Genomic DNA, 14,130 nt, shown 5'->3' on the forward strand with positions numbered 1-14,130 from the left:
TACATCTCAACGCTCATTTCCCCTAAACGATCGTCCGTGCTGACTACCCTTAACACAGCCTCGCTATATCTTCTACATTTACATACCAATTGTTTCTAAGTATGCTTGTCCCGCTTTGATACCATATGTGACAAACTTAGCTGGTTTTGCTTAAGTTATACGACACCCTTACATGCCCGTCTGCAAACGGTCAACCTCTCTGAAACCTCTTATGATCGACCTATAAAAAATAAGATGAGTTAGAGAAAGCATTTAACTTAGGATCCATAAATAGCTATTTTTAAAAAACACTTAAAAACAATGCAAATTATCAAAATAGAGTTTCTAATCTTTGAATAGTTGCATGACAAAGGGTTTGATGGTTCACCGTGGCCAAAGGTCCCCACAAGTGCTCGCATGACACTATTGCGAAGCAAGATAGAGAATCAACTCTAGACACTACCTCAAAGGCCCATCCAGTCATGTGCCACCTGGGTAGCTCTTGGGTGTTGTATTGGTTGATACTTCGCACCACTCTACGGAGTTAGAAAACCTCCAAAATGATTATTTGGATAGCCTATTACTATGTAATTTTGCCTCTGTATGGTGACTGCATGCAACTTACGTTTACCAGCTTGAAACAACCACAAAAGCCAATCAAAATAGGATTATCAAACTTATTATATATTTTTTTACATGTTATATAAAACATGAACCAAAATCGTCACAAGTATTATATAGGTTGCCCTATTTATGACTTTATCCGTGATAGTGCAATCATCTAAAACTTACAAAGTCTATCTTTATATTGCATTTACCCATAAAGGATTTGCATTAGCATAGTATTGTGGATCCCCATTTTATATTTTTAATTATTAAAAATATTAATTTTATGTCATTTACTAAAATTGTTTTTCCTTTGCAGAATTGGAAGTCACTTTTGGCTATATATACAGTGCTTTAACCACAGAAGTATCTCGCTGAAGACCACTCTCCCTCTTCTGTGAAAGTGAAAGTGACCGTATAGATTCAGGTTCAAATCTTGTGAAACATGCCTACCCAAATTTGGCATTGTGATGTCTATTCGTATTGTCTACAAGTGAAATAAGATTTGATGAACCCAATAATGAGACGCTAACTTGGGGACGTACTCAACTTGGAGTAGAATCGCATCCACAAAGTAAAGTCTCTCTCTCTCATTGCTTCTGTTTTTATTTCATGTTCTCATTCTTTTCCAAAAAGAAAAAAATCTTCTATTTCTTTTGTAGTTGATTACACTGCAATCCTGCCTCAATTATCCTAAAATTACACATCTCTCATCACATTTATAAAAAGAGAATTTGTGTTAGACAAACATTTCTGCTTTCTTGTTTTCAACACAAAAAAGAAAGCAAACAAAGGCAAATTAAAAGAAAAGGGAAGGTAAATGAAAGCAATTCGGAAAGAGAAAGCAGTCTTTTGTGGAAACATATGAACCCAACAACTCCACTGCAGGCAATGGTGATAGACCAAACTCCAGTCTACTAGTAGTTCTTCTGCTTCCATTAAAGTCTGATGGCACAAACTTGGTTTCCATCAGCAATTGTAAGCCTTACATACATACATAAACATGCACATATCAGCAAAGAATTAAAGCTACTTCTCGACGAATGGTTAAGAGGCATAACAACAAACACCTGCTTCGCGCCACAGAGGGGGGAAGTGTTTCAGGGCGAGACCGTGCTGACGCTGCCGCACTCGGCCGCCTTGGCGTCGGGGGCGCGAACGGTATCGGAGGAGTTCGCGCCGCACCGCGATGGCGGGGCGGGGACCACCAGGACCCGGCGGCAGGAGGGGCAGGACGAGTGAGACAGGAGCCACGTGTCGACGCACCCGGCGTGGAACCCGTGCCCGCACTGCGGGAGGACGCGGACCTCATCGCCGTCGGCAAACTCGGCGAGACAGATGGCGCAGTCGACCAGCTGGACGCAGCCGGCCACGGCTGCGGACGAGTCGAAGGAAAGCGTCGAAAGCGCTCGGAGAACCTTCTTCTTCAGCCCCTTACTGGGCGGCGAGGACGGAGCGGGTGCAGCGGCGGAGGCGGAGGAGCAGGAGCAGCGGGCGATGAGGGCGAGGCCTACGACGCAGATGACGGCGCAGAGGAGCGCGGCGAGGATGACGACGACGTCGGAGTCAACGGTAGGTAGGGGTGCAGGCGATTCCGCCTGCCGCAGCGGTTCGGAGGACCGGAGAAACTTCGCCAGAGAACGCATTGCGTGTGAAAGAGTTGTTGAGTTAGAGCGAGTGTGAGCGCGTTATATATATAGACAGAGAGAGAGAGAGAGATTGAAGTACATATTGCCTTGAGATTGGTGTTTAGATAATTAATTATGCATATTCAATAATTATTACTGTGGCGGATCTTTACGGCTCTGTACAGAGCTATAAATGTTTCCTGGTCCCTATAACAAGCAAAGTTCCATATATATATATATATATATATAGCATCTCAAATATGATTCACGATCCAAAACTATATTTTCATCTGTCGTATGAGATCTTGAATAAATTGATGGAGTGACAAGACGGCATTGAAGAGGCATCCATCTCCTCCAACATCGGAGTTTCGAAATCTGATCATCTTCATAAAGTGAGCTACATCGGCTCTACTATGTGACATAGAGATACGATCAACTTCGACACTAATACGAAGCACACAAGCGACAGCCACGCTTAACACTGAGCAGGTAGCCTAAACCTTGGCCAAGCTGGACGCTGAGAGGAGTAGGAGTGTTCATTGTTTCAGTAGAGACATGCATAATAGGAGAATCCTATCCTTTGATTGGGTGGGCCCTCTCGAGCATTAAAAGAAAGGAAAACAAGGGGCAGAAGCTGGGATTGGGCTCCCAGGATTCCAACCCACTACAGCCGCAAAGGCTAACCAAAACTTGCCTACGACGGAGGAGCACACAAGGTGATGGTGATGATGATGGTGGTGTGGCCGAAGCCAACAAATATCCCGCTCCCATGCCATGCGTGCTACAGCTTCGCCACATTCTTCTTCTTTTCATCCCACTCTCCTTTAATGCACAGTAGAGCTGAAACAAAGACATGCAGTTTTCGATCGCTAAGCGAAAAGGATTAGCTCAAGAGATGACCACTGGTGGCCAGGAGAAACCTGATCAAGAGGGCAAAGTGTAGGGCGAAAGAAGACCTGTGGTATCAAAACAATACTCATAAAAATATCAATAATAAATTATAATAAAAAATAGTAAACGCAAAGTTCAGACACCTTTTTTGAATTCTTTAAATAAAAACTTTTTCTTGAGTTAATCCAATCTGAAACTCAAAAGTCTGTTGTGTATCTACTAGAATAATTTTAATTTTTGTGTATCTATCACATGTGCAGTGTTTCGAAGAATATAAAGGAAGGAAAAAAAGAGCAGTCACACTTTTGCAAGTGTAACGAATATATGTCAGTTTTTGCTTACTTTATGAACGGATAGAGAAAGTGGAAGTGATGGTGGTGTTGGCGGCACAGTTCTCATGGTCCGTGTGGAGCAACTCAGTTCTCCTTTCAGATTCTTCACATAGCTCTCCATCTTTTTGTCAACTGGAAATAAAAGACGAGTTCATTGCATTCCCATCTGCTTTCTTCTCGCTATTTCTGTCCAAATTGGATGAAAGATGTCAGTAAAGTGGATAGCATCGACAACAGACAGATGAAGCAAAGAAATGACATGTTTGTGTTATCATACTGAACAATTTGACTTCACCGGAATATTGTCGAATGTAAACGAAGAGACTATACTTCACACTGCTTTAGATGTTCGAACAGCAACCGAGGTAAAACCATTGGGCCCAAAAAACATTACCGTCTACTGTTCTTGTACTCTTAGAAACATTGAAACATGGCTAAATATATATCCAAGACTGGGGAACAACCAAATATAAAACAAATGGATCAATGCACAGAAGTTCAATGTTTTCGCACATTTTCAAACTTCTTATATAACAATTATCGTGATAACCCTTCACACTGTGTATTTGCCGTGCCATGAGCAAGAGCAAGGCGACCGATAAAGAATGACTATGTGGTATCTCTTCCTGCTCCCAAATGATGCAGCTGACCCTGGAACTCCAGTCATTTTGGAGGCCACCACCAAATCATCTCCAGGTCCATCAGAAAACGAGCATGGTCAAAGGTGCAGGTATATTCGTTTTCAACTCCGCCAGGCAGAAGACAACTCCAAATCAGTGTTCTCTTCCCACCATGTGGCGTTCTGCATTGACAAGTGCAGAACAGATCATACAAAGCAAAAAAGACTATATAAATGCTCAACATCTAGATAACATAGTGACCGGATGCCCGGCCGAGATATCTTATGATTAACTTATGTGGAGATGGAAGATCACATATTGATGATAAGTAAGACTCGAACATCCAGCAAAACCATCTTGCACTCAGATTGCTGTCAGCCTTTGATCCCCAATTTATGTCCGGGAGCATCAGAGGCATAAATCAGCAACAGATCAATGCACACACAGTCCCACCACTATAGCCTCCCATCTGAGGAGAGCTAAAAGTTTGCAAAAGAAAATCATAAGGTCACAATTATTATCTAGATTTTGCTTGTCTCGCTGGAATCATAATAATATTTGTAATTGATCATCAACTTATAAAACTTCTTCCCCTCATAGTGCACTATGTTCTTTCACATGAGATGCAGAATACAGGGAAAATTACAAGATTTTATCACGTGTATAGGAATTCTGGAATATGAGGTGAATAAGAGAAAATGAGCTGTGATTTTTTGTTCACATGGTGAGCACCAAAAATAAGTTGAGGGGTATCTACAGATTCTATACCATATTAAAATGCCTCAATTAGCCTATGAGCTGCAGGCAAACCTACTTGGCTGATCGCCAATGTCTGAACTTCAGAATATGAAGATGTGTGATTCAATGGATATAACAATTAAAAAAAATTAATAATTAGATAGTTTGCTTGAAGTTAAGCATGTCAAACTATATCCAGAGCATCATACTGTAGAGTGAAATGATTATGCAATGTTTTTGTTAGTTGTATCTGGCTCAGAGGTGAGTGCATTACTTTGTGGATTGCCTTTGTTATAGCTAAGAAAAAAATATTGCTAAGAACCTTGTAACCCCTTCTCAGGAATTCCAGCGAGCTCCCTTGTTCCTCTTGCAGGCCAAGAATCCGTAGAAGTTCTTCTTTAGCCTAAACATTAAAAATGAAACACAGTAAAAAACATAAAAAATTCAATGGTTTATAAGAATCAAGGAAAAAAACCTCTCCCAGAGTAAAACGAGTAGCACTTTCTGCAACACAAGCATAGGAGCCGTCAGCCTGTTTAAGCATCACTTGCCAAGGTCCTGCACAAATAGCAACATAATGGAGCCAACAAGCTGATGTAGCTTCTTGCAGAAAACAACAATACTAATGGTTGTTGATTTATCAATATTATGGTTTTCTTTCTTTCCCTGCTCCTACAAACCTATTATTATGAAGAAAATAGATATCAGAAAACAAAATTTTGTGACTGGATATATGTGTGTGTGTGTGTGTCTTATGTTAGATTTCCAGCTTTATAATAATTAAGAAAATGCTGATCCTTCTGAAGCCAAAATAACATAGGCCAAAACTATGCTACTTCTCATGTTATACTCCCCTCAATTACTTCAAGCATCCCCCATAACTCCTCATGGAGGCCAAATCATTGTCAAGTTATGTAATAATAAAAGTCAAAGAGTGACATTTCTGGTCTATTTTACTAAAAATTAACATTTCAAATTGTCGACTGAATCTAACAGGGGAAGGATATATAGATATGACTTGTCATCAGGTGATAACAGAAATTTTATTAGCAACACATTTTTAACAATTGCAGAAACTATCCATATAGCATAATTACTGGCAGCATCACCGTTTGAGGTTGCCACCAATAATATCTTGAGGCACAACTGCATTAGCTTTTGAGGCCCTTAGTGGTTTATTGAAAGTCACAAATCGGAATTAGTTTGAGTAACACTTGTCACAACCCTTCCTGACGGGATAAGTGGCTTGCTAAATTTATTGAGCTTCAACAACTGACTAAAATGTTAAAACTCAATTTAATAGTGTACACCCATCAAATCCTATAAGTCAATCTTAGTCTTAGTCTACTTCTGATGTAAGACTCAATGCATTACAATCTCCCTCGTTTATGGGCTTGATGTCCCCGTCAAGGCCCAACAGAGCCCATAATTTGACCCTAGCATGGTTCATGTGAGATATAACCCATATATGACTCCATGTTGTGGCATACTCTCTGGCTCCGTTTGTCCACAATAGTCCTCTCCTACTCGAGCCTCTCACCATATCCCGTTGACTCTGATATCAATTGTCACGATTTGACCTAATGGGATAACGGACTTGTTAACTTTATTGAGCTTGAACCATTGACTCAAAACGCTTAAGCCCAAGTTATAAGTAGTACACCCATCAGACCAATCAATCTTAGTCTTCAGTCCACTTTCGATGTGAACTAAATCGAGGGCATTACAATATACTTGCCTATGGAGTCGATTGCTGAGACAACTTAGCCTAGTATATTTAAGCCCATATAAAGTCTAATTTAGTTAGATTAAACAGCTAGTTGTTTGAGGGATAACCTTAGTGTCACATTAAGTTTGCTAATTTTATGGCCTTGGTGAGCTGAGTTCGAGTTGTTAAACCCTTTTCCCTACTCGTATAAGGTCATATAGATTGATCCTCCGCAAACCCTACAATTGCAGGCCTCATGCATTATGCTGCATTTTTAGACAGTTCGATGTGTAAAATAACCAATCTATTTGCTGTTATTAACTGCCTGACAACCAGAAACAAACCTTCTTTCTTGAACTTTTAGTATATCTCTTTTCTGTGGAGTTTTGATTGGCTTGTAACTAAATGTGAAATGAGACATTGACTCTGGATCCCGCATTTATTTATTAAGTTCACAAGAAAGTGGGTCATTACTTATTTGTAATAGAGGTGTCCCTGGATCTTTTGATGCCTTGTATGTGGTGAGTTTTACTAAAAAGAAAATCCTTGTCCTTTTCTTTCTCTTTCCCAATGACCTCAATTTCCTCTCCCTGCCTTGTACCTCCCTTTCTCCGCCTTACTATTGTTTCCTGATCCCTCATTCCTTTGTACCTCCCTTCCTCCCACCTAACTGCGGGAAAGATCTGGTGGTGCTAGCCTTCTCTTTTATCAGGCCTGGCTTACAAGTCCTGGCCAAATTAGTTTAATATGAGGCCCGAACCAACCAGTGTCTGGGCCATTATAAACCTTTCATCAATATATTAATAAAATGGCTTCTTTATCATATGTTACTGCTGGGTACAGAGCTGCATATTTTTACTGCAGTAACTGTAAAATTTGGAGGCGGAGATCTTGATTGTTAGAACAGTAACTTTTGACTATCCTTTAATTCAGCACCAAGTTATAAACTATGCCCTCTAATTTGACAGCCCCATTGCAGGCCCCTCATCGGGCCACACATTAACATCCTAGAAAACACATTTTTCTCTGTTTTCAGTTAGAATGGAGTTTTCAACATTCAGTTGTTAGAAATAATATTTTAGAAACTAAAACTACAAGAAAAACATGTTGACCATAAACCATCTTAGTATGTGCCATTAATTAAGTGGCAAAGAAAAAAACATACTACTATTCTGAATTTTGAAGTTACTATCTTACAAACGACGTGCTTTCAGTCTATATGGGTGGGGTAAAGATTACACAAACAATGTTAATCTAGATATCATTATATACAGGAAAGCGTAAATAAACACTATGCTGGAGTGCTCTTGCATTGGCAAGCTAGTTCATATAATACAATTGGCACATCATCTTCTTACCTGGGTATTGACGGAACAGAGCGCCACTGTAATTCACTATAAAAGGAGCAACTGGAACTGTCTTCAATGCAAAGAAAACCAAACAGATTAGTATAACTTAAATAAGTTGACTAACAAATAAGGTAACATATACCTTTGAATATTCTCTTGTTCGAATATAGAACACAGGAACAAATTGAGAAAGAAACCTATAATGCAAATCTTTGGTTGGAAAACCCAAAAGACCCAAGTCAGAACTGCAAAATTAGAAATAGTGGATTAAGATAACCAAATTGACAAGCTATGAACATTGGTCTGCTGGTAAAAGCTATAAAACAGGCACACCGTAATGTATCTAGTTCAAGATTGAAAAGAAGCGCTGGGACAGATGCAGCATACTTTTCCTGCAAAGGATCAAAGCTGTAAAAATTGCTCCAGAACAGCTAATGTATGTCAGAGGATAGGAATAGTAAAACTCGAAAGAGCACATCCAACTGGGAATTAGTATCTTATGCTATAATTATACCATTTTCATTTCAGTAAAGATAATTTATCTCCACTGCCAAAGAGATACTAGGTTCTGTTGCATATCATACAAGAATAAGTTCACTGCTTTTTTAGACTTGTATCACAGAAAAAAAAAGTTAGTCAATTTGTTCTTGTAACTGTAAACCAGTAAGTTTGGTTTGGGCATATCTGAAAAAATAAATGACCACACAGATAGTAGATTCCCCTTGCTCCTCTTATTCCTGTTCTTTTTCATCTCTCTTCTTCTTTCTCACCCCTTCCTCCTCACTTGCAGTCAAAAGTGGTCCTCCTCTCTTCATCTGCCTCTCATCCTCATCCTGCCATATTTGCTCTTTAGCACATCACTTGCTTTTTTTTTGTTGAGAAACTTCTTGTGGTCATTTATAGCTGTGATGGAGGTCATTTTGTAATTAAATAATAGCAGAAGTCACATGGTACTTTTGTTAATTATTTTTTTCGATGCTATCAACATTAATTAATCAAGAATCTGTGTCCATCTAAAACTCAGGTTATTTGAAATTCACACATTAAGTAAGCCTCTATACGAATATTAGCAGCAGGGAACAGTATAGAAAATATAGTCAAATTTAAAGGAGATTAAAATAATCAATTTAAAAGAGAGGTTCCTTCAGGAACAGATAGCATACCACATACTTCTCTATAGCAGAAAGATCACGTGTGCTACAGTTGATAAAAATGTATAAAGCTGGTGGTTCGCTAGACTCCAAACTAGCTGCACTCACGAGTAAGATGATCAGCTTCTACAGGATATGAATGACACATGTTTAAGCTACTTGGCTTGTAGGTTTCAATTAAAATGACCCTGCAAGTTCCTACTTCCTATAAATTGATGCTGCTAGTTACAGAACAAAAACAACCAGGAAGTCCACAACATGGAAAACTGACTTATCCTAAAATCCATGTAACTCAAGGAAGAAGAGGTTATGTACACGAGTCAGAACACTTTAGTTTGTATTTGACACCACTAATTGAACTAAATGGCTAACCAAATGCGATCACTGTTTCTTTCATAAATCTCCATTGTCAAGCTAGAATAACCATCAATTCACAGGAAAATAGATTTTAAAATTTGGCACCAAGCAGTGGTTCCTATAAATGAGCACAGGGCTTAATAGTGGGGTTTGGCAAAAAAAAAAAAAGGGCCTTGGCGTACAGGGCCTTGGCAAAAAAAAATTAAACATATTCACTACGTACCGCCCGTACCGGGCGCTATAATAGTGGGGTTTGGCAAAAAAAAAAAAAGGGCCTTGGCGTACAGGGCTTAAATTGCATACGAACCAAATATGTTTACAGAAAAGCAAAGACAGATTCACAACTAGACCTACTAGGATACAAGCATATTAATCCAGTTTGAAAGTAGATTCTGCACCTATAAAGTAGAGCAGCAAACTTAAATCTTACAATTTTGAAGTATCTTATAAGCAAGTAAGCAATCATGATGAGCACAAAAGTAGTCCATAAATAATTTACCTGAAGCTAATTTTTTCTTCTGCATGGATCTGTAAATTAAACATAATACAATTATATAATGCTTCACAAGTTCTTCCCAGTATCAACTTTCAATGATCTATAGTTTAATTGAGAGCACAGGCATAATGTTACATCACTTGCACAAGAACAAAACTACAAAGGTGACATCTTTTCTCAAGAGACAAAGGACAACCACAGTAGTGTATGGGCTTGGCAAGCATTGGTTACCACCTCTGGAAATAGAATGGTCACGTAGTTGATATATATGGATAAATAAAATGACATTTCCCCTGCAATTTTTAAGTCTGTAATTAAAAAAGCTAACCTTCAGTATCATCATTGAAGTCAAAATCCAATGTATTTCTTATGGATTTGAAGAAACTTGTGACAGGCCCACTGGGAATGTCATCTAGTGACCCAAAGGTTACACTACCAATCTGATATGCAAAACAAGAATGACACATGTTAAGAGTAGAAATCCTTAAAGCAAAGTACTTGTAACATGGTACATTGTTAGATTTGCTGCCAACAGGTAGGAATAACAAATAAAAACATCATACTGTATCAAGAGCTGCCCGAAACAACTGAGAAGCCCTGCGCTTTTCTGGCTGGTCAGGAAACACCTGAATTCCATCAAAAGTTGCTTTCTATTATTATAATCTTTATTAGACAATTCCAGTAACAAACAGAAACCTTCTTCCAACGCTACATGTAAGTACTAATTGATGGTATTCAAAAACTTAAACCCAATTATATGGATTAGTATGTTGGAAACGTTCTTCAAAAGAGAGAATCTGCCAAGACATATGCTAATCATGTGCGAGCCATGGACATACATTGTTCTGTAGGACCATAATGATAATTTGAGTCATGCACCAGAATTGAATCTGGTACATTAGTGGGGCGGAGTGGCAAGATAATTATTGGAAAAAAAACATTCTTTTCAACAGGCAAAGGTGAGGACATGAAGGTATGGAGATGATTGGAGAACACATTAGAATTGTCAGTTATAGTGATGGACAATTATAAATATTACATAATCTAGGAATTATAGTCATTACATAAGGGAGCATGATTAATAAAATGGTAATCCAAGGCATGAAACAACATGATCCATATAGCAAACACTTCGATGACATTAACATGAATCAGAGATTACAAATGAACATTGAGATACAAAATTTGAAATAGAGATGCACTTAGCACACATTCTAAAGACAAAGTTAATACGATCAAAACAAATAAAGAAATAACATGTAATCAAACTCACAATGCAAGTCCTGGTCCCCTTCATCTCCTGGAGTTTCCTGGCAACAGCAAGCACAAGTTGGATGTTTGCATCAATAAACTCATCTGAATTTCCCTGAATAACAAAGAAATTTGATAAAGTCATCACTTTGCACAAATCCACAAGAATCTAACCTATGACATGAATCTTTACCATGGTAACCAGAAATTTTCTGCCTTCTAGTTTCATGTATTGCATGGAATCTTTAAGCTATATCTAGAATCTTATGAAACCAAGTCATAACTAGAAAACCTTTGTCCTCAAAAACAGAAATGATAGTGCAGGTTTGGATGAATGCAACAAGACTTAATTCCCAACTGTTTAAAGTAAGCATAGCTCAACAATAATATGCAAGTAACCAATTGCAATTCTTGAACTTCAAAATTAGTATTGATTTTTATTGGCACATATGTAATGCTATGTCTTATTTTCACTTTTAAAGCATAAATATCATACTAAAAAACATGACATTTTATCTATACAACATTATGCATGCACAAGTATAAATAATCCATCAATTGCTATGCTCGATAATAGATGGTCTATAAGACGAGCGGAAAAGATATAAATTTTCTTTCATTCTAAATAAGCTGATCTACTTTACAAGTTAATCACGAACTTTGTAGACTACAGCTAGAAGAATATTTTTCTTCAATTAATTAATTTTCAGATGATAAATCATCATTTGTCGTCATCAGCGTGAGCACAAGGCCTCATGAGAAATTGTCTGCTTTGGTTAAGTCTACATGGTTTTGCTTTTTTGGGGTGAGCCTAAAAGGTGCGTCTGATGATGGTAGACACCGTTGCTTACAAGGCTTTAGTTCCCCTAGCTGATCTACTTTACAAGTTAAATCATGAACTTTATAGACTATAGCTAGAAGAATATTTTTCTTCAATTAATTGATTTCCAATCAACAATTTTCAGTTCAAGGTATCGAACAATAAAAAAGAAACATAGAGCAAAATGTATTCAAATCTCAGAATATTCATACCTTATAAGACGAAATGCTGCTTGGCAAGGGCCTGTTTATCCAAGTAAAACATGAAGAAACAAAAAAGGTGTTAGAGAAGAAGGATCAATCAACTACATAGTCGTTCTAAAAGAAACGCAACACTAGAATACTTCCCGCAAAGCAAAACTATAATCGCTGGTTTTCTAATCAGTATCTCGCTAAGAGGTTCTTTAAGTAAATCTTTACTTTGATTTAATCTTATAATGAACTGGGAGATGTCAGCTGTGCATTAGACATACGGGAAATCGATCTCGAGACGGGTCTTGCCATCGTCGACAGCACACACGAGGGACCGAGCGGCGTCGGAGACGAGAACTTCATAGGATCTCGGCTTGTAGACGGCCACCCCGGCCTTGGGATCATCGGCAGCTGCCCTAGCGGGGCCTGCCCGGATCTTGGCATGAAGCATCAGCGCGGCAGAGCGGAGACGAGGACCCAAGGGAAGGGAATGGAGGAGGAAGAGAGAAGGAGATGGGATAGAGCGGACGCGAAAGGAGAGAGGGGAGTGCGTGGGGGGAGGAGACGGAGAGACGAAGGAGGCCATGGAGGAGTCGATGGAAGAGAGGTGAAGAAAGAGGATAACCCCCCAAAGAACGCACGCCAGACGATAGCCATCGTTAAATGCCCGCCCAATCACAAACCCAAAATGAATATAAGGGAAATAAGGAGGGTTTATATATCAATGCTTCAGAAGGTTTAAAATGGCAAATTCCCTTAAAACACTCGTGTTTTCACTTTTTTTCTTTTTTTTGTTTATTCACATATATTGCTCTTATTTAAAATAAAATAAAATTTTTTATTATCTTCATCTCATCGAACGCTGTCTCTGTTTGTCTCGTTATGATTATCTCTGCCCTTTACTATCACATGTTGCCTTTGCATCGTCATCTCATATAATCGCTTTTATCCTATAGATTTTGTTTTTGTTTATCGCTCTTATTCTTACCCTGATCTGTGAAGACACTATCACCTTCATCCACATTGTCATCTCATCATTCGATAAAAATAACTCCCTCCTCTCCAACATCGCTCATGTTCGTTTGCCCTCTCTCTTATCTATCTCTCCCAACGACAAGGGTGAGAGTGATGGACAAGGGCGATAAGGCCTCACAACAAGATGAAGATAGTGCATAACGAGGCAAAGGCTATGGGTAATCTCATCTCTTAGAAAATAAGGAACGTTCTATAGAAATAAATAAAAAAAATACTCTACAGAAAGATTGCTAATTACATATTATCCCCTGTAGTTAGACATCTTTAGCATCTCAGTCTTTAGATTTATAAAATTTATATTAAAATTTTTATAGTTATAAAAGTAAAATATTTAACCTCATTTACTCTAACGTCGTTGGCTTTATCGATGGAAGATACAACACATGACAATATATGCATGAATGACACAAAAATAATAGAAAAAAAAAGTAATTTAATGATGGTACTAGATGATGGCGTCGTGGGGTGGCCGTTGTAGCAGTAGTCGGTGATAACGACGAGGTGATTGGCCGTACCAATGTTGCTCCGAACATCAATGACAAGAGAAAAAAAGGAGGCAAAGCGATGATGCATCAACGTCGACGCCAAAGGAGGAAGAGGAGGGAGGTGAGGCATTTATGTTAATGTCGGAGGAGGAATAGGAGGCAGGTGAGGCATTTGCATCGACACTATACTCAAATCCTCAGACGATCGCTTAGAATAATGATACAATAGTTCAAGAAAGGGGTGGTGGATGGCGACGAGGAAGAGGTTGCAAGCGAGCTCGACAAAGAGCCGCTTTCTTTGAACTCTTAAGCTTTAGTCGATACATGAACGACGCATACACCTCTGCCACAACGGTGTAGTCGTCGACCTGCTTTTAGATTAGCTTCACCCACGATCGGAGGGGATCCAATTTGATAGTAAGAACTGATAATCGCACAAAATGAAGGCCTGAAGAGTATAGATCTGATGGTGGGAGAGACAACAAACCCT

The 14,130-nt window shown here is 38.8% G+C and overlaps 2 protein-coding genes across 3 annotated transcripts; both read right to left on the minus strand.

Annotated features, from left to right (window-relative positions):
- Positions 1-1,397: 1,397 nt before the first annotated feature.
- LOC135626534 (RING-H2 finger protein ATL8-like) lies at positions 1,398-2,245 on the minus strand. Its single transcript, XM_065131924.1, has 2 exons — positions 1,656-2,245; positions 1,398-1,569 (listed from the first exon to the last, which is right to left on the minus strand). Exon 1 carries the CDS (start codon positions 2,229-2,231, stop codon positions 1,686-1,688), a length of 546 nt encoding a protein of 181 aa, XP_064987996.1. The 5' UTR covers positions 2,232-2,245; the 3' UTR covers positions 1,398-1,569; positions 1,656-1,685.
- Positions 2,246-3,892: 1,647 nt separating this feature from the next.
- On the minus strand, positions 3,893-12,801 carry LOC103970631 (protein LPA3). 2 transcript variants are annotated; one of them, XM_009384479.3, is made up of 12 exons: positions 12,402-12,800; positions 12,142-12,172; positions 11,132-11,224; positions 10,422-10,484; positions 10,187-10,298; positions 9,018-9,103; positions 8,188-8,246; positions 7,997-8,099; positions 7,864-7,924; positions 5,273-5,355; positions 5,120-5,200; positions 3,893-4,241 (listed from the first exon to the last, which is right to left on the minus strand). In XM_009384479.3, the coding sequence occupies exons 1-12, from the start codon at positions 12,704-12,706 to the stop codon at positions 4,182-4,184; spliced, it is 1,137 nt and encodes a 378-aa protein (XP_009382754.2). In that variant the 5' UTR covers positions 12,707-12,800; the 3' UTR covers positions 3,893-4,181. The 2 variants fall into 2 exon arrangements, with proteins under 2 accessions (XP_009382754.2, XP_064990308.1); XM_065134236.1 differs by lacking the exon at positions 8,188-8,246 and having other exon boundaries at positions 9,025-9,103; positions 12,402-12,801.
- Between the last annotated feature and the right edge of the window lie 1,329 nt (positions 12,802-14,130).

This window comes from Musa acuminata, chromosome BXJ2-11, assembly GCF_036884655.1.
Source record: "Musa acuminata AAA Group cultivar baxijiao chromosome BXJ2-11, Cavendish_Baxijiao_AAA, whole genome shotgun sequence".
NCBI classification, from domain to species: Eukaryota; Viridiplantae; Streptophyta; class Magnoliopsida; order Zingiberales; family Musaceae; genus Musa; species Musa acuminata.

Bases quoted from the DNA above. Each gene is read 5' to 3' on its own strand.
- LOC135626534 (XM_065131924.1), bottom strand. From the start codon at position 2,231: ATGCGTTCTCTGGCGAAGTTTCTCCGGTCCTCCGAACCGCTGCGGCAG.
- LOC103970631 (XM_009384479.3), bottom strand. From the start codon at position 12,706: ATGGCCTCCTTCGTCTCTCCGTCTCCTCCCCCCACGCACTCCCCTCTC. The intron at 8,100-8,187 runs GTGTGCCTGTTT...CTAATTTTGCAG, and splicing joins CTTGAACTAGATACATTACG to TTCTGACTTGGGTCTTTTGG. The intron at 7,925-7,996 runs GTATATGTTACC...TTTGCATTGAAG, and splicing joins GAACAAGAGAATATTCAAAG to ACAGTTCCAGTTGCTCCTTT.